The following is a 21,341-nucleotide window of genomic DNA, read 5'->3' on the forward strand; positions in this document are numbered from 1 at the left end:
TGTGTTTAGTACCTCTTGTTTAGGAGCACTGTCATCGATAGCATTTCCATTGCTGTCATGCAGAGAAGGCATCGACTGTCTCTTGGCACTAGCATACTTTACATGCGAGCAGAATTTGTCCGACTTTTCTGCCACGTTTTGAGACAAGGTTTCATTGTAGAAACTACTATAAGCACCTCACAATGAAGTCCATGCTACATTTCGAGATTATATAAAAGATGGCCAATCTTGGTTGTTTAAATTTGGCATGCTTTTTTGGTTGTTTTTTCAACTGTGTTCTGACCTGTTTTGTGTACCATGGGGATCAGCTCTGTCATTTGTTAATATATTTGGTATAAATTTCTCAATTGTTGTCAATACCGTTTCTTTGAACTCAAGCCAATTTGGTCCACATTTACATGGTTAATATGGAAGGAGTGGAGATTGTCTCTCAGGAAGTTGTCAAGTGGATTTTTACCTCCTTTTTTGAATAGATATATTTTTTGTTTATTTTTGGAGGATTTGGGTGTTATGGTATTCAGTATCACTACAACAACCCTGTGTTCACTAATCCCTGAATACATTTTGATGCTCATTATTAGCTCAGGATTATTTGTTGCTACGAGGTAAAGTGTGTTTTATCACCTGAGTTGGGAGCTCGGTAAAAGGATCCAATTATCATTTTATTCCAGTTACCAAGAATGACCTCTCACCCAACTAAATCACAGGAGTCAAGTGTGTTTAGCCTACTGTTTTTTATCATCATTAGGTCCTTTGCAAAAATTTTGGCTGAACTTATCTCCAGCTTTAGCCAACTGTCAGTGCCTATAACGGTGCTTTCCATTAGTGCTTGGAGCTCTGGTGCTCTCCCAACACAGCTACGACAATTTACTGCTGTTATACCAACTGATCCTAGATAAATGTTATTCCTGGGTTCAAACTGCACCCTTTGAGACTGAAGCCTTTTTTTTGTTTCCCCAAGACCCTCTAACCTAAAACACTGCCGAGTCCATGCCACACAGTCCCCGCTACACATGTAGTTGCCTCCTGCATGTAATGGACTCCTGCCCTATTTAGTGGAACCCAAAACCCCACCACCCTATAGTGCAAGTTGAGGAATCTGCAACCTACATGGTCGCAGAGTTGCCAGAGCCTCTGATTCAGATCTTACATTCTGTTCTGTACCAGAGGTCCGCAATCGGCCCTGTTGACTACACTGCAAATGGGGAGCTCTACTTTCATCTCGCAAACAAGACTGGCAACCCTTACCACTTCTGATAGCTGCTCAAAAAGCAGGGAGAATCTCTTGCAATCCAAAGTGACACACATCATTGGTACCAAAGTGAGCCACCATCTGCAGTTGGCTGCACCCCGTGTTCTTCATCCGGAACACTCTTTCCATATCTGGAATGACTCCACGGGTGGTGTATGCACATGGAGTGCACACTGGCTTTCTACCCCTCCTTAGCAGCCATATCCCTAAGGGGCTCCATAACATATCTAACACTGGAGCTCACAGCTACCAATAATCCCACCGTCTGTGACTGCCCGGGTCTTGCAGGCTGAGAAGTTTCCTCTGAAACAGGAGAAGTGACTGCATCTAGCCACAGATAGCATCTGGAGCCTGTTGGTCAGACTGACTGGGGAGGCCTTAGGTTCGACCCCCTGGGAAGTCTTTCGCTGCTTGCCACGCCTCTAGGCAACCTACCACTCAACCACGGGCGAGGAGTCAACCTCAATGCAAGCAGTAACTGGGTTGGCCACTGGTGCAGACCAATCGTTGGACTCGTGGGTCATGCTGGATGTCTGTTGGATCCCCACTGCCATCCCACAACAGCAATGCCCATCTACTGCAGCCTCAAGCTGTGTAACCAAAGGCAACACACAGCCTGGAGCTAAGAGCAAAGTGTTACTGACGGGGCTCACATCTGCACACAGCAATCACAGTCCCTATCCATACTAAAGACCATGGAAAACTACACTACACGGACAAACAAAGAACTACCAACATGCAGTGTGGAACTCTACTGTACATACTGCCAAAAACGAAAGGACTGTGTCTAATAAATTAGATTAACATGTAGAGATTAAAAAACCAAATTACCAAAGTACACAGGTGAGACTAAATAATTTGCTCCTGGTTAGGAACTTACAAAATGTCACAAAATCGATTTACTTTCTGATACAAACAAAAATATGAGAATTGTGTCTAGTAAACATTACCTACCTACCTACACGAACTCAGTTTGCTAACTACTTTGCAACCTTCACCCATAACAAATTTCTTTAGTTTGGATGAGGTCCTCTATAATTTGACCACTTGAGATGTTCATAGAGCCCCATATCAAATTATGTACATTGAATTCTTTGAGGATGTTGATTGGGTTAGGGAATTGTCTACAACAGTCTCTACGAGCCTCTAGGTCTACAGTGGCATGTACAAAGAACAAACCATTTTTTCAGCAGAAAATGTTTTAAACCTAACGTTTAAGAAATAATTAACACAGGTGAATCGTACAAATATACTATCATTTGACAACTGCACAGACTCCCGTGTGGATGACATAGTAATAGAGCATCCATGTCATAGAGAAACAACTGAAAGAGTTGGATACTTAAGTCTCCAGGTCTGGACAGAATCCCAATTCAGTTTTACAAAGAGTACTCTATGGCATTGGCTCCGTACTTATCTTGCACTTATCATGAATCTTTCGTCCAGTGCAAAGTCCCACGTAACTGGAAAAAAACATTGGTGACTCCTGTATATAAGAAGGATAAAAGAACGGATCCGCAAGATTACAAACTAATATCCTTAACATTGGTTTGTTGCAGAATTTTTGAACATATTCCAAATTCGAAGAAAATAGATTTCCTGGAGACCAAAGAGATTCTGTCCATGAATCAGTACCATTTTAGAAAGCATTTCTTGTACGAAACTCAGCTTGCCCTTCTCTCACATGATGTAGAGTGAACTATGGATGAAGGACAACAGGCAGATTCCATATTTCTAGATTTCTAAAAAGCATCTGACATGGTGCCCCACTGTAGACTGTTAACGAAGGTACGAGCATATGGAATAGGTTCCCACCTATGTGAGTGGCTCAGAGACTTCTTAAGTAATGGATTGATCTTGATGGTGAGTGTTCATCAGTGACATGGGTATCGTCAGGAAAGTCCCAGGGAAGTGTGATAGCACCACTGTTATTTTCTATTTATATAAATTATCTGGTGGACAGTGTGAGCAGCAATCTGAAGTTGTTTGTTGATGATGCTGTGATGTAAGGGAAGGTACTGTCATTGAGTGGCTTTAGGAGGAGACAAGATGACTTAGACAAAATTTCTAATTGCTGTGATGAATGGCAGTTAACTCTAAATGTAGAAAAATGTATGTTAATGCAGATGAGTGGGAAGAACAAATCCATAAACTGTTCGAATACAGCATTAGTAGTGTCGTGCTTCACACATGTCACATCATTTAAATATCTGAGTGTAACAATGCAAAGGGATATAAAATGAAACGAGCATGTGAGGATTGTGGCAGAGAAGGCGGATGGTCGACTTCGGTTTATTTGGAGAATTTTGGGAAAGTGTAGTTTATCTGTAAAGGAGAAGGTTCAAACAACACCCAAGCATTACGGAGATATTTTGGGAACTCAAAAGGAACCCCTGAGGAAAGGCATGATCTATTCAAGGAACACTATTGAGAAAATTTAAAGACATGGAATTTGAAGCTGACTGCAGACTGATTCTACTGCCGCCAACAAACATTTAGCGTATGGACCATGAAGATACGATATGAGAAATTAGGGCTCATATGCAGGCATACAGACAGTTGTTTTTCCCTCACCCTATTTGCGAGAGGTGTAGGAAAGGAAATGACTAGTAGTGGTACAGGGTACACTCCGCCATGCACCAGACTGTGGCTTCCAGAGTATGTGTGTAGGTGCAGATTCTGTTGAAAACAGTAAGAAACAAGTAAGCTGGATCAGTAAGGAGTAGTAAACATTTGAAAACACAGCCAACTGTAGACAGACATTTGGCTCTGTCTTCAACAAGTTCGTGCCTTTTATGTAGATTGTAGTTCTTCAGCACAGGTATGTCAATGTCTTTAAAATGTATCTCCTGTAGGACACAAGCATGTACAAGAAGCTTCAATTCTTCCACGAGAAGCTTGGATACCTTCATATTCCACTGAATTAGAGAGGTATTTCAGTGGCTAGTTTGATCTTATCTTTCTACCCAAGTGATGATGAAGACGAAAGGAGATGCCATAGGACATTATTATTCTTGATCTGTGTGTCGAGCGCTATTTCACAGCCATCTCCACCTGGTGTATGAGATTTAACTTTTGACATTTTAAGTATTTGTCTTCTTAATGCAAGTTTTGCATTCCCTGCTCTCTTTTCTTTTCTTGGAGAATGTGGTGTAGTTAACAATGGATATTCATTATTTGCATTTTATAAAGGCTCTTCGCGAAACTGTATATTTTTATACTTGGAACTGCCTTTTCATTCACTGGTGGCATCTGCTTTAATCATGTTGGAAGTGGATATTACTTTGGAAGTGCACAGGGTACATAATGCAGTACCATCATGTGTCCTTGTGACTCCATGCAACTTTATATATTTCTTGGAGGCTCAGGCAAATGACATACAAAAGACTAGGGTGGTATTCACTTTCTTGGTTCACAATAAAATATATGATTTCTTCAGCAATCATAATACAGCTTCACGTCAAATGCTTACCAGATCTGGTACACATTTTTTGCATCTTGCTTTGTCTCGACATGTAACAATATTATCTCCAAACTCTTGAGAATTATAGTTACGCATGGGAATTGGAATACAGGACCTTACCTTTAAATACCAATTTAAAATAATGTCTGCGTGTAAAAGAAAAGAAGAAAACCAACTTCTTTGTGACACTCCATTTTCTCTCTTCCTGACATTGAGTATATTTGAAACACTTTCTGCTAGGCACTACTCCTTCATGTCTGATACTGGGATGTGCATCAGATGTTTGCATGTTACAATACCCTAGTACAAACTAAGAATGTTGAATACTTATTCTACATTTTTCTTTTTGGCGAAGCCAATGGCCCTTTCAGACATTACTGTTTCAAAAAATATAGTCTGAGACATTGCCATATCTTGCTACAATTAATAATAACTGCTTTGTAGAATAGTTTTTACTTGTTATCATAATTGGTTGTGTATTAGCACTAACCAATGTTCCTCATTCTCTGCTGAGGGTTTTTTTTACCCCCCCACCCCCTCCCCCGCCCCGCCCCCTACTTTACAGAGCCCTGTAGACTGAGTAAGCCTGATACAGCTGTGATGCAACAAATGACCTAGAGTTTGTCTGCTAACAACTGTTCTGACTTAAGAAATATCCATCTCATGGCACACAACTCACCTTGAGGTTGAAGTGATTCACGCCCCCCTCCCCCAACCCCCATTCCCCTCATTAGTTGTACTTTCTTCATGATATAGGCAGTTAAGCCAATACCCCTGCTCCCATAATGTTCAACATTCCTCTGCAGCACTTCTCACAACAACCATGCATGAGATCCCAAAGACCTCCTCATGGTACCTGACAGCAGTTAAATCTTGCTGATTCACCCATACAATTCCATGAAGAGGTGTTTGAGTGGTCAACCCTGCCCACACAATTCCGCCAAGAATCGCTCTCCAGACCACATCAGGACTCATCTGTCTAAACAACATCGACCCACCATTCGACCATCCAGGTGGCATGTTGACGTCTTCAATTTAGATGTTCCCTTCAGTGAACAGACACCAGATGTAAACAGACAGCAGGTCTCCAACAATAAAGGCCACTCTGCTGAAGCCTTCTGTAGACCATTTGCTCCAATACAATATGTCCACGGGATGCTGCAAGGTCAGATGCCAGTTGCAGTGCAGTATTAAGGTGGTACTGTCGTGCCCCTACAGACCAATAATGGTCCGCTCTTTCTGATGTCACATGATGTTGGCCCTGTCCTGGTCTCTGGGATACAGTTTTGGTCTCTATAAACTGTTGCTTCATCCGAGAAACAACAGAATGACTCACATTAAGTTTGCGACTCTCCTGCTTCCACTCTTCGGATGGCCCTCCACAGCAGAGGGACTATAGGAGTATTCTCTGTGCCATACTGCACCGTCTGTGACTTTGCACAGCAACTGTGGGTGGGACTACTCTGCAAACACTACCCCGCTTGATACGCGCCCTGACTGTCATTGCTGTCATGGTTCTCTGTTGATTGGAATGCCATCTTCCATGCAGAACACGGTTGTAATGACACCTGTTGACAATTTATATGATTATATTGAGAATTAGACGCAGGATGGGGAAATAGCAGTTTGTTGCTTTAATTCTGAACACCCGCCTAATATCAAAAACCACACACACTTCCATGGTCTCTTCTGTTTACACAGGCACTATGAGTTGCATAAACTCTAACAAAGTATATGTTTTAAAATGCGAATAGCCATCTGAATAAGGGTTAAAACATTTTATGGAATGTGGCTAGATGATAAATTACAAAATAAATGGACAAGCTTATTACCTTGAGAACACGCTAAAATTTCCTACCCACCAAACTAGGAAGGAAGATATCTGACAAAACACAAAATATTAAAATGCATACATTTCTTTCATTTCTGCTAAAATAAAGAGTTCAAATTGTATGCTTGCATCCTACTGAGATGTGCATTTAGAAGCAGCATCTCAGTTAAGCAGCAGGATGGAGAAATTTCATAGAAGTTGGCTTCAATGGACTGTTAACATCAGCCAATTTTCTTCACACTCACACATGGTTCTGTGTTTTAACAATAAATGTGAGAGCATCTAAGGGGATGACACATTCTGACATTGTTTTATTAATGTAGACACTCTTAATGGTTCCATTTATTGCTTGATTTCCCAGAATTCCTGCATACTATAGTACCCAGCAGAATGAGATCTCCCAGCTCCAAAGGCAGACATGGGAGACAAGCTCAATTTTTTTTAGAATAGAGGCAGGTAGGGGGTATCCATGATTGATAATGGCTACTTTAATGCTGGAAGTTGGTGCAATCAATGAGGAATGCAGATCAGAAAGTGCAGTATGCTTGTTTCCTCAAAATATCAGGGAAATTAAAGTTGCAATAGATGAACTGCTATCAGATCTTGACACTGACATTATCAGTACCTCACATCACTATCCACACAGCGAAAAAATTATTAAGGCTTCCTTTGCTGACATGTCGAAATATTTTAAATACCAAATTTTTGAAGGTTGTGCAGAGGAGTCTGAATTTTCAAGAGGGGGGGGGGGGGGGGGGGCGAAAAAAATTTTCATTGTAGGCCTCTACAGAGCCCCCAGTTCACACTACATGGTTTTCCTCATCAGACTAGATGCTATGCTAAGCTTGCTTCTTAAGAGAGACACTAGCTTGATTTTGGATCAGGATTTCAAAATAAACTTTCTGACTGATTCCCCAGAGAAGAGAATGTTGATGGATTTACTTGAATCTTACAAACTGGTACATATTTTCCAACAAATGTTCAGGGAAACAGCAGTACTGTAGAGCATAAATTTTTATTAACACATACACATAGGTGTGCCCCAAGCCCTCAATTCTTAGCCATGGGATTCTTTTCTGGGGGTCAAAGGTGCAAAACATGGACGAAGTTCTCTAACTTCAGATAAGGGCCACAAGATTAGTAACCAAAAGTAGGAGTCAGGCTTACTGTAAAGAACGGTTTAAAAAACTGGGTATTCTTAATGCATCAAGTGAGTGCATTTATCAATATGTTGTGTGTGAGAGGGAAAACATTGTAAGTACTTCAGCAATAGTTCTATAAACAAACATTTAACAAAAGCTAGTTTGAACTAGCATTTACCAAGGGGGGAAAATTCAAAATTGCATTTTCTAACAGGGAACAAAATTATATAACAATCTGCTCAATGAGATGAAAAAAATTACTAAAATACAAGGGGCAGTGAAATGAAAATGAGACAGATGGAAAAAAGTAAGTAAACTGTTTATTGTTTCAAAAGCAGCTGCTGTAAATGTCATACATTTATCCCAATGTGAGGTAAGATTGTCAATGCCTTCATGGAAAGAAGTTTTGGTTGCCTACAGAACTATGATTCCACCTAGGCGTTCACCTATTCGTCCTACATAAACATTTTTCTTCAGGGCCCTAAAAATATGTAAATTGCATAAGAAGAGATCAGGACTGTATGGAGAATTTGTAAGGGCTTCCCAGCAAAACTTCTACAACTTACTCGAAGCAACCTTAGCAACATGTGGGTGGCCCAGGAAGCAGCCAAATAAGGCAGTGCATTTGATTGGTTGGTTGGTTGGTTTACAAGAGTGGGGAAGGGACCAAACTACGAGGTCACCAGTCCCTTGTCCCGAAGAAAACAATGCCACAAGTGTGAGAATAAAACAAATGAGACTGAACACACAAAATGGAATGAAAGGAAAAATTACAAGAACGATGAAGGGCAACAAATGTGGAAATGGACAAAGGGGGACAAGAAAATCACAGAAATGCAAGAAATGGGATGAAAAGAGTAAAACAACAAAGCAGATGACTATGGCTGGCAGACCACGAGAATAAAAAGGAGAAGCCAGCCACTCTGCAACACATGAAAGCCTCCATCCTAAAAGCAGTAGGGTGGAGGGAACAGAGGGACAAAGGGCACACGCAAAAACTAAGATCAAATGATGAAACCCACTCTTAACGACTAAAACATAAAACTAAATCAGCCAATGAGGCGTTGTCAGATAAAATTAGTGGCAACGAGTCCGGAAACCAAAGATTCCGTCACTGGGCAGCCAAAGTGGGACAGTGCACCAGAAGATGGGTCACTGTCAAGCACATGCCACATCAACACTGAGGCGGGTCTTCATGGCACAGGAGGTAACCTTGGGTCGCCCAAGCGTGGCCAATGTGGAGCTGGCAGAGGCCCACATGGAAGACTACCACACATTCGTAGTCTCCTTAATGACACACAGTTTGTTGTGTGTACTGTTATGCCGTTCCGTCTCCCAAAGCCGAAAAACCCAGCGGCGTAAGTCAGAATGCAGGTCAGGTTCCAAGATGCCCATCTCCAGAAGCAGCTTCCACATAGCCTGTTTGGCCAGCCTGTCGGAAAGTTTGTTGCCTGGGATTCCGATGTGACCTGTGGTCCAGACGAACACCACTGAACAACTGGACCGTTCCAGGGCATAGATGGACTCCTGTATGGTCGCTACCAAAGGATGACAAGGGTAGCACTGGTCGATCGCTTGTAGGCTGCTCAAGGAGTCAGTACACAGGAGAAATGACTTGCCTGAGCATGAGCGGATGTGCTCAAGAGCACAAAATGGCTGCCAGCTCTGCAGCGAAAACACTGCAGCCATTGGGCAAGGAATACTGTTCTATATGTCCTCCATGAACATAGGCAAAGCCAATGTGACCACCGGCCATTGAACCACTGGGTCGCATAAACGCAACGCTGAGAGCACTGCCAAGCTGTAAACCACACTCCCATAGTCAAGGCAGGATTGAACAAGGGCTCTGTAGAGCTGCAGCAGCATAGAGCGAAATATACCCCAGTTGGTGTTGCTGAGGCAGCGGAGGGCATTGAGGTGCTGCCAGCATTTCCACTTAAGCTGACAAAGGTGAGGTAGCCAAGTCAATCAGGCATCGAAAACCAGTCCTAAGAATCGATATGCCTCCACCACAGTGAGTGGATCATCAGTAAGATAAAGTTCTGGTTCCGGATGAACGGTACGACACCGACAGAAGTGAATGACACATAACTTAGTGGCTCAAAACTGGAAGCAGTGGGCTACAGCTTATGACTGCACCTTATGAACGGCTCCCTGTAGGCGGTGCTCAGCAACACCAGTACTGGAGGAGCAGTAAGAAATGCAGAAGTCACCCGCAAACAGAGAAGGTGAGACGGATGGCCCTACAGCTGCTGCTAGGCCGTTAATGGCCACTAAAAATAGAGATACATTCAATACGGAGACCTGCGGGACTACATTCTCCTAGGTATGGATGGAACTATGGGAGGCACCAACTTGGACACGGGAAGTATGAAGCGACAGGAAATTCTGGATAAAAATCAGAAACGGGCCTCGGAGACCCCACTCATATAATGTGGCAAGGATATCACAATGAGATTTTCACTCTGCAGTGGAGTGTGTGCTGGTATGAAACAAGGATATGATGTCACCAGGTCATGTCATATGCTTTTCGTAAATCAAAAAAGATGGCAACCAGGTGTTGGCATCTGGAAAAGGCTGTGCGGATGGCAGACTCAAGGGACACAAGATTATCAGTGGTAGAGCGACCATGGTGGAAGCTGCCCTAACACGGAGCGAGTAGGCCACATGACTCCAGGACCCAACCCAATCACAAACACACCGTACGTTCCAGCAGCTTACAAAGAATGTTGGCGAAGCTGATAGTCCGATAGCTATCCACATCAAGCAGGTTTTTACCGGGTTTGGGCACCAGAATGATGGTGCTCTCCTGCCAATGCGATGGAAAGATGCCATCATACCAGATCCAGTTGAAGATGACAAGGAGATGTTTAATCATCTGACTGTGGATCCGATCTGGACCAGGAGCTGTGTCGGGGCAAAGTGCCAGGGTACAGAGGAGCTCCCACTCTGTAAATGAGGCATTATAGGATTTACCATGGCATGTAGTGAACAAAATCACTATCCATTCCAGCCGCTGTTTTGAGAGTGCGAAAGGCTGGGGGGTAATTCTCCGACGCAGAGGCTCGAGCATAGTGCTCAGCAATTGTGTTTTATCGGTAGATAACACGCCATTTATGTTAACACCGGGAACACTTGTTGGGGTCTGCTACCTAAAAAAACGTTTGATCTTTGCCCCGACTTTGGAAGGTGACATACGGCACCCAATGGTTGAGACGTATCTCTCCCAACACTCCTGCTTCCGTCGTTTGATAAAATGGCGAATGTAGGCACAGAGCTGTTTAAAGGCTATGAGGTGCTCCAGGGAATGGTGCTTCTTATGCTGCTGTAGAGCTCGCCCGCGCTCCTTAATTGCTTCAGTGACTTCCGGCGACCACCAAGGGACTGCCTTTTGCCAGGGGGAACCCTAAAGAGCGAGGGATCGCATTTTCTGCTGCAGAAACGATAGCTGTAGTCACCTGCTCAACCATCACATCAATGTTACCATTGGAGAAGATTCAACGGTGACAGCAGAGGTGAAAGTTTCCCACTACGCCCTGTTTAAAGCCCATCTGGGCAGGCGTCTGTGGGCCTGATGCCAGGGCAGTGAGAGGAAGATGGGGAAGTGGTCACTACCACACAGGTCGTCATGTGCTCTCCAGTGGATAGATGGGAGAAGGCCAGGACTGCAAACCGAGAGATCAATGGCTGAATATGTGCCATGTGCCACACTGAAATGTTTGGGGGCACCTGTATTTAGCACACAGAGGTTGAGGTTGAGCTGTGACAGTAAATTTTCGAAATCTCTGCCTCGCCCAGTAAGCACGGTACCACCCCACAAGGGGTTATGTGCATTAAAATCTCCCAAAAGTAGGAAAGGTTTAGGGAGTTGATCAATCAGTGCAGCCAATGTGTTCAGGGGTACTGCACCATCTGGAGGAAGATATATGTTGCAGACAGTTATTTCCTATGTTGTCCTTATCCTGGCAGCCACAGCTTCAAGAGGGGTTTGAAGAGGCACAGGTTCATTGCATACAGAGTTCAGGACACAGATGCTAATGACACCTGACACTCGATTATTGTAACTACAGTTCCTGTGATATCCTTTATAGCCACAGAGGGCAGGGTTCTGCACAGCTGGGAACTAGGTTTCCAGGTGGGTAATGCAGAAAGGAGGTGTAAAGCTTAACAGTTGCCATAGTTCAGCCAGGCGTTGGAAAAAACAGCTATAATTCCACTGGAGGATGACGTAATCGTGAGGTTGGGAAGGCATGGAACATTCAATGAGGCAGTTTACGCCCCAGGGTCACCTGCTGCCACCAATTTATTTCCTGAGCAGTCTGTAGCCAGGGTGTCTGAGGGTCTGGCGAGATCTAGGTCCTCAGCGGATGCCAGAATCTCTACCTCATCCTCAGCATCAAAGCTTCTACGTAGTGATGGTGTGGGTGCCATCGCAAGTCCCTTGGTCTTGGAGGTTTTGGATTTCTCTCACTGCTCTTTGGGTTTCTCTGTCTGGGAGGGCTTGACTGATTCAGTCTGAGGATGATCATGAAGCCCTACGACCAGCTACTTTTGGGCACTTCAGCCACTGGCAGGAGTCATCTTTCCCACTAGCAGAAACCTGGGAAGGGAGTGACCCCTTCCTAGCGTAAGGTGCCGAAGAAGACTTCTCCAGCTGAGAAGTGGGGACTGACGTCCCCAATGGTTGGGGGGGGGGGGGGGGGGGGGGGGAGCAGTGCTACCGAGGTAGGTGGTATGGGAGCAACAGGGAGGGAAGTGCCCCCAACCATCAAGATCAAGGGAGCAGGTGTAATCTTCTGGCTTAGAGAGCTGACCGGAATTTGTGGAATGGATGGGGCTACAACTGTTCTCATAGCGGCGGCGTAAGAGGAGGTCATAGCCACAGGATGTAGATGATCAAATTTTCTCTTAGCCTCAGTGTAGGTCAGTCTGTTCAGGGTCTTGTATTCCATGATTTTCGTTTCACACTGTAAAATCCTGCAGTCTGGCGAGCAAGGAGAATAATGCTCTCCGCAGTTGACACAGATGAGAGATAGGGCACATGGAGTATTGGCATGTGATGGACGTCCACAATCTCAACATGTGACACTGGAAGTACAGCGGGAAGACATATAGCCGAACTTCCAGCACTTAAAAGCACTGCATAGGGGGGAGGGGTATATGGCTTTAAATCAGAGCGGTAGACCATCACCTTGGCCTTCTCGGGCAATGTGTCAGCCTCGAAGGCCAAGATGAACGCATAACTTGGTTATCCCTCGGACGCTGATGGATGCGCTGGACAAAATGAACACCTTGCTGCTCTAAATTGACGCGCAGTTCGTCATCAGACTGCGAAAGAAGGTCCCTGTGGAATATAATACCCTGGACCATATTTAGGCTCTTATGGGGTGTGATGGTAACGGAAACATCCCCCAGCTTGTGACAAGTGAGTGATGCCCGTGGCTGGGCACAGGATGCTGTTTTTATCAAGACTGACACTGACCACATTTTGGACAGGCCCTCCACCTCCCCCAAACTTGTCCTCTAAATGGTCTAAAAAAATGTGGCTTCATCGAAACAAAGGAGTCCCCATCAGTTTTCGTACATACGAGGTACCTGGGTGAATAAGGTTTGCTGCCATCCTCAGCCTGGCATTCCTCCCAGGGTGTGGCCAGGAGGGGAATGATTTAGAGTCGTATTTCCTTGCATTGTACTGAAACTTAGAATGCTTAGAGACTGCTGGTGTTTGATCACCAGCAAGTGATGACGTGCCACCCACTCCGACCAGGGGCCCTCCCCACGGGTGCCACCCAGCTGCAGCAAAGGCCACCTGGCAGGATGGTCATTGCTGGGAGTCCCGATGCCCCACGATGACAGGCATCTACTCCTTGGCATACGTGGGGAGTTAATGGTGCAGGCTCAGCAGAGCGATCCCTGTGTTGTCAGGGGGCTACAACCAATAGGATACATGACGGACCCACCACAATAGACTGACTACGATGCTGGATATCAGGTGCAACCAAGTCCATGGTCATCGTCGGCACAGAAAGTGACACTGCAAAGTGTGTGGTGGAAAACGCACCCAGTAAGGTTTCCTCACCCAAGAGATGGAGAATGGGCGGGACTGCAATGCAACGACGAGAAAGTGGGCAACAGATCTCAAGGCATGATGGACACTATGCACCATGTAAGGTGCCCTTCCCCAATTGAACTGCTCTTTGGAAAAAATTTGAAGAATGGAGGCCAAACCCTACAGGTGACCATCACATAAAGGCTGAAATGTGAGAGACTCCTTTTAGTCACCTCTTATGACAGACAGGAATACCTCAGGCCTATTGTTACCCCCAGTCCTGCTGGGGGGAAGTGCAGTTGTTAAGACACTGATTTCATATTTGAGAGGATTAAGTTTGCTCTGCCTGGCCATTTTGATTTCATTTTTCCTAAATCATTTCAGGCAAATGCCGGAAAGGTTCCTTCAGCAAGACCATGGCTTACCACTTCTCGTATCCTCATAAACATACTAAAATATTCTGTGTGTATGTGTACTGGAGATCATTATTTTTGTTGTCTTGTGATTGCAAATTTTATATTAATGGGTAATGATCCCTGGATGGATGGATAGATGGATGAATAGGTAAATAAAATAAATGGTCATAGATTACTTGAAGGGGTCAGTGAGAGAAAAACAAGCACTGGCCTATCAGATCATGATGCACGTGTTGTAATACAGAAAGGATTCAAGGCAGAATCATATCCTAAAGTAGTGAACAAAAGGTTTAGAGATACGAGTCAATTTACGATGCACACATTTAAAGTCAATATCGAAGGGCCAACTCGGAAAGAATTCTACAGTTTGAAGAACAAATATATTACATTTCTTAAAACCTTTATCACATTCTTTTTTAGCTCTTTCCATATAAAAAGAACTGCAGGTAGATATGCAGTACTGATTTTGTTGTGATATTCAGACCGAAAACTTGGTTGGTGTACCTACTCTTTTCTGTGCAAGCATTTTCATCTCACAATAACTACTGCAACCTACACCCTTTACACACACACACACACACACACACACACACACACACACACACACACACACACACACACACACACACAGAAAGTCTCTTCGGGTTTGCTGCTTGATTTTAGGATCCGGCAGCACACCTGAAGAGACTTTCAAACTTATTACACTGGGAAAGCCTATGTAGTCAAACACACACATTTCCCTCCAATACTAAATTGGTGATTCCTTGATGGCTCAGAATGTGTCCTATCAACTAATCCCTTCTTCCAGTCACGTTGTGCCCCAAATTTCTTTTCTCCCCAATTCTATTCAGTGCCTCCTCATTATTTATGCTATCTATCCATATAATTTTCAACATTATCCTTTAGTACCACATTTCAAAAGCTTCTATTTTATTCTTGTCAAAACTGGCAATGATCAATGTTTCACTTCCATACATGGCAATGCTCCAGACAAAACCCATCAGAAAATACTTCTTAACACTTAAATCAATATTCAATGTTAACAAATTTTTCTTCTTCAGAAAAGATTTTCTTGCGATTGCCAGGCCACCTTTTATTCCCTCTCTACTTCGACCATCATCACTTATTTTACTGTCCAAATACCAAAACACACCGAGCGAGGTGGCACAGTGGCTAACACACTGGACTCGCATTCAGGAGGACGATGGTTCAATCCCACGTCCAGCCATCCTGATTTAGGTTTTCCATGATTTCCCTAAATCGCTCCAGACAAATGTCGAGATGGTTCCTTTGAAAGGGCACGGCCAACTTCCTTCCCCGTCCTTCCCTAATCTGATGAGACCGATGACATTGCTGTCTGGTCTCTTCCCCCAAACAACCCAACCAATCAAAACACATCTACTACTCCAACCGTCTCATTTCCTAATCTCATTCTCCAGCATCGCCTGATTTAATAAAACTGCATTCGGTTATCCTTGTTTTACATTTGTTATTGTTCATCTTATATCCTCCTCTCAAGATGCTGTCCATTCTGTTAAACTGCTCTTTCAAGTCCTTTGCCTTCTCTGATAGAATTATGTTGTCATCGGCAAACCTCTAAGCTTTTATTTCTTCTCCCAGAACTTTAATTCCTTCTCCAAATTTCCTTTATTGCTTGCTCAGTGTACGGATTGAACAACATCAGGGATAGGTTAAAACCTTGTCTCACCATCTTATCAACCACTGTTTCCCTTTCAGGTGCCTCAACAACTTTTACAGAAACCAAAAGGAACACTAATATAAAACTGGTCTGGATTACTAATGGCATTAAAATTTCATGTAGGAGGAAATAGGGACTGAATTATAATATGAAGGGCAGTCACCACAGCCCAGCAATAGAATCTCACTAGAGAAAATACTAACACATGCTGAGGAATGTCATCAAATGGGCTAAAACAATGCATTATACAAAGAGAATAAAAAGCTCTCGGAACAAAATTGAAGCTATATGGTCAAATGTGAATGAGGTATCACGGCATAATGTGGGTACTCGGCATTTTATACCCATCTTGTGTGAGAATGGAACTACTGATGATCCGTCAACAATGTGAAAAATATTTAATAATCAATCTTGTCCAACGTGTTAAATCAAAAATTTATTGGTACAGGTAAATATGCCAAACTCTTAGAAGCTCGTGCTCTGACAGAACTACATCACATGCAGCTACAGGAAACAAGCAAAGAAGTAATTGAATCCATTATTATTATGGGAAACAATAAAAGATGTAATTGAATCCATTATTACATCATTAAAGAGTGGCCCCCCATGGGTACGATGAAGATCCACTCACCACACATTACTTCTGTATTCATTCACCTGTGCAATGTGTCTTTCAGGCACAGTCAATTTTACGACAAGACTGAAATATTCTTCAGTGAAACCACTTTATAAACAGAATGAAAAAGGGAATGTGGACCACTGCCAGACAATTTTTTTGCTTCCTCTGCTTTGAAAAGTTTTCTGAAAGCAATGAATGAGAGAGTAATGTCATACCTCAGTGCACACAGTTTGCTGTCAGACTTGCAATTTGGCTTCAGGAAAAGGTATGTACAGAAAACAGTTTATTCTTTTGCACAAGACACACTATCAGGCCTCAATGATAGGTCGAGAACAGTATTTTCTTTAACTAAAGCATTTCGTTGGTGAAGCATGCAATACTTCTGCATAAATTGGAACATTATAGGATTAGGGGAAAGGCTCAACAATGGTTTACTTCATATCCAGAAAGTAGGAAGCAGAAAATTGTACACTAATATAACTGGGAAGAGGTTTGAATGTGACAGGATGGCATGAAGTGGGGATACCACAGAGTTTTGATGTGTGTCAATTGCTTTTCTTGATATATATCAATTACCTGCTATTAAATGTGACAGATGACAAAAAATTCTTCTTTGTCAATGACACCATTGTTTTTGTGAAATATATGTAATATAAATGATGCAGCTAACATGGTAGTCAATAACATCTGCAATGGCTTTCAGAGAACAGAACGCATACAGTTCCCAATACAGAACTACATCAAAAGTTAAATTTTATTGTCGCCAAGCTAGTCTGAGTGTCAGTCAAATTGATCATTTTGATGTGGAGGTCATCTGTCCCATCAGATTAGGGAAGGATGGAGAAGGAAGTCAGCCATGCCCTTTCAAAGGAACCATCCAGGCATTTGCTGGAAGCATCAAGGGAAATCACAGAAAACCTAAACCAGGGTGGCTGGGTGCAAATTTGAGCCGTCATCCTCCTAAATGTGAGTCCAGTGTTCTAACCACTGTGCCACCTTGCTCTGTTATAAATTTTTTAATCAGCATTCTGTAAACTCTGTACTGATTGGTTCAATGATCAATGGTCTCTTGCATGATCCCAAAGAATGTGATACATAAATAAATGTCCTGTAGTTATTCATCTGCTGAGAATAAGCAGCAGATACCTTGAAGGGCAGCTAAGAAGGAACTTTGGTGGTATGATTACATTTCATCTATTCCTTTGCCTTCAGAACCATGGAGCTTTGCATCAAAAACTGTAAATTAGTTCACTGTGCTAATCTCTGTAACACTTACAGGGAATAATACAACCCTGCTTGAAGAAGAAAACGAAGCACCCAGAATGGGAGGAGAAAACAAAAGGAAACTCCAGGGGTGGAGAATATATGTGACACTACTTCAGTAATTACAAAATCCAGATAAATTTCAAAGAACTTGGCAGTATACTAGGATGATGTATGCCCTCCGACCTGTATGCACACACTGACTACTTTGGAAAGCGTATCATAAAGCCGTTGCATCTTCTCCTGAGGTAAACTGGGCTACAACTGTTTTAACTGGTCCTTAATATCCTGGATACTCGCACAGGGACATAGCTGATGTCCAGAGCATTATGGCGGTAGTGCACAATCAACTGTTAGAAAATATAGCCTCAAGCACATTTCTTTCAGTATCCCAGGAGGATGGCACTAAGTAACTCTTACCAAATGAAAGGAGCTGTTGTTTAACAACTTCACTTATGCAAAAACCAAAAGAAGTTGCAGGTACCAAGAGAGCAGATGGAAATTATCACAAATTCAAAGAGGCACCCAACACCAAAGTTTGATGGAAATGACAATGGGAACATGATAGAATACAGTGAAACAAATGAAACTATTCTGAAATGCTTCTGACAAAAACACTTGTACGGCTAGACACCACATTTCAACATCCGAGATACCCACACACGGAAAGAGAAAAGTATGTCGTTGACCAACACTTGTCATCTATCTACTCTACAAGCTGAAGAGCACTGTCAATAAAGAACTATCATTATATCCATATTTTGCACTCTCCCACTCCAACGTGTTATGGAATGCTACTAAGGAGTAAATCTGTGCCTCAAAATTAGTGTTTACATGGTAAAAGAAAGACCATATGAATTATGTACAGACTCCAGAATGACATTTTCACTCTGCAGTGGAGTGTGTGCTGACATGAAGCTTCCTGACAGACCAACTATGTGCCGGACCAAGACTCAAACTCGGGACCTTTCTTCCAGGAATGCTACTTCTGCAAGATTCGCAGGAGAGCTTCCGCGAAGTTTGGAAGATAGGAGATGAGGTACTGCCATGTAAAGACTATTTCAAACAACTAAATAGAATGACAGTAGCTAGCATTTATGTCGACAACTGCCTTGTCTTTTTGTTAGAAAACCTAAGTATGAATGACCTAAGGTCAAACCCATGACTATAACACAAAAAGTGGGCATACAATTAAGATGGAATATTTTAGGTTGCCAATGACTTAACAGCTATATTACCTTGGCACTGTCCACTTCAAAAAATTACCCAAGTGTCTACAGAGTGCCAATAAATATATTTCAATCTAGAATAGAAAAATGGAAAAAACGTAAAGGATTTTACTCTGCTCAAGAGCATGTAACAAATTACCTACATTTCTGATGTGAATGAAATACAAATAAACAACCGATTTCATTATGTAATCACATATGCCATTTTGTGTAACTACTTTACTATCATCTTGCACTTATCATGTCATCATGCTCTATAGAGCATTTATCTTGTAGTTGATCTGTTATGTAATTATTTTTTGTTGGAGTCATTTACTTAATTATGCAGTGCATCTACCTTGTATTATCTTCTTGAACTTAGTGACAATTTTGAGAGTATTTGTTTTATAAATTATATATATTTTCACAGATAATAATTATCTTTGAAGAGATCAACTGCACGTAAAGACATTCAAAGGTGAATGAAGTATCTATATTTATAAGATAACAGGTGACAAAGTAACTAACAATTCTCATAAAATTCTAGCCTACAAACATTTTAAAATTTATTTATGTCTTTGTGTGGTTCAAGATATGAATCATACATACAGTTAGTAGATAAACAAATAAAATGAAATTCCAGAAGTAATGCCAGGTAAAGCATGGGACATGAGCTAAGGGGCAAAGAAATAAAGGCATTTCAAAAGAAAATGTTAAAGCTGGAAGGAAAATATTAAAAAAAAGGAACTTCCAAATTCGTTTAAGGAATTTCTCCAGAAGACCATTCTCAAAACCTGGTACAAGCACAATGAAGTAACCATTCAACTTCTATAGCTCTGTTAACACCCTGTCAATAAACTATGATCATCTGCAGCAAAAAAACTATCAGATTTTAATGAGGAAATGAATATGCTGGCTTCAGAAATGGATATAGCTCAGAAGACTATCTGGAGATTGCGAAGAAAATTACAGAATAGAGCAACAAGCATGAATTATTACCTTTTATGAGAGGCATATAGTTTAAGAAAGCTTCCATTTAGCTTAAAAAAATAAACTGTACTAACACTGATTTGACATATGTTGGTATGCATACGAAATACCCGCCAATGCTCCATTAAACTTAATCACACGAGTGAAAACTTAAAAGTGGAGTCAAGCAATGAGATTTCATGTCATGACAACTAATCTCAGTAGTCTAAGAGGAAGATTACAGGTCTTTAAACTCTGAAAACAAAGAGAGCATATGTATTTATCGATTAGATCTGGGCAATCTCCGTTTTAAAAATGACACTGTACTATTTGCTACTTCAATAGGATGTCATATGACTGATGTGATTTAAGGAAATAAACTGTACTTCAGTGTTTTATTTTCAGATTATGACTGTTGGCAAGTTTCGAAAGGAAATAACAAGAGTGGAAAAAGTTGTATCCAGAACTAAATGTGATAAAAATCTACAAAATATAACATTTTTCTATCATAATCCTGTGTTAGGTAATTCTGACAACACAGATTATGATTATTATGTGATACGCTCAAGTCATTAGCAGCAGTGGGTATACACACAGAAAATTTCAATACAGGTTCCTCAACAATTAATTCGAGATGAACACCTCTCCAGTAACAACTAGAATTTGTTGCGCTGTTTGATAGATTCTAAAACGACAGCATTTCTAGCAACTAAAAGTAAGAGACTGAGGAACATAAAGATGGTATAGTACTTCTATGACTGAGTCTGCCCAAGCAATTGGAAAAAATTATGTATATTCAGAAAATCTTTCCCCCACAAAGTGAATACAAAAATATTTGAATCACTCGTATAGGTGACGTAACCCTTGTTTTAATTAATATTTTCTTACATAATGTTATTAGCGCAGAAAACTAAGTCATTTCAAACAACAGTAAATCACAAATAAAGTGCCAGCTGTTAATCAACAATGAATGTTTTTATAGTAAAGAGTGTTACCTCTTCATTAATGACCGTGGCATTGCTTAGAGACCTCAATGCCGAGGTGATTTTTCGTCCTAGATCTGCTAAAACCATTTTGTCTTTCTTGTTAAGTCAACACAAACAGAAATTTACACTATTACTCTACAACTACAAAACGACACACTCGTGCGACAGCAGATGATGCTGGCCGTGTTTTCCAAAGATGTAACATAACAGCAAAACAATCAGCGGGAAGATATCGTGAAATGCACTTCGACATCCTGACGTTTAAAAACGACAGAGATGACATACAAGTAATACATCGAATCTCCTGCGAGATATCGCCCCACTAGTTGATAACACAAAAAACCCTGGATTGAGACAAATAGAGGTGCTGCGAGTACGAGGCATGGCTGCACTGACGCTTTTGGCTGGAAATAGACGTCAAATGATCATATTTCAGAGACTGAC

At 42.0% G+C, this 21,341-nt stretch overlaps 1 protein-coding gene across 1 annotated transcript in view; it reads right to left on the bottom strand.

Moving 5' to 3' along the window:
- LOC124555189 (signal recognition particle 54 kDa protein) overlaps positions 1 to 21,109 on the bottom strand; it is a 53,672-nt gene extending 32,563 nt beyond the window's left edge. The window contains exon 1 of the mRNA XM_047129031.1: positions 20,907 to 21,109. Coding sequence (XP_046984987.1) covers positions 20,907 to 20,984 — 78 coding nt within the window. The 5' untranslated portion in view covers positions 20,985 to 21,109. The remainder of the gene's footprint in view (positions 1 to 20,906) is intronic.
- Positions 21,110 to 21,341: the final 232 nt, after the last annotated feature.

This window comes from Schistocerca americana, chromosome X, assembly GCF_021461395.2.
Source record: "Schistocerca americana isolate TAMUIC-IGC-003095 chromosome X, iqSchAmer2.1, whole genome shotgun sequence".
Classification (NCBI taxonomy): Eukaryota; Metazoa; Arthropoda; class Insecta; order Orthoptera; family Acrididae; genus Schistocerca; species Schistocerca americana.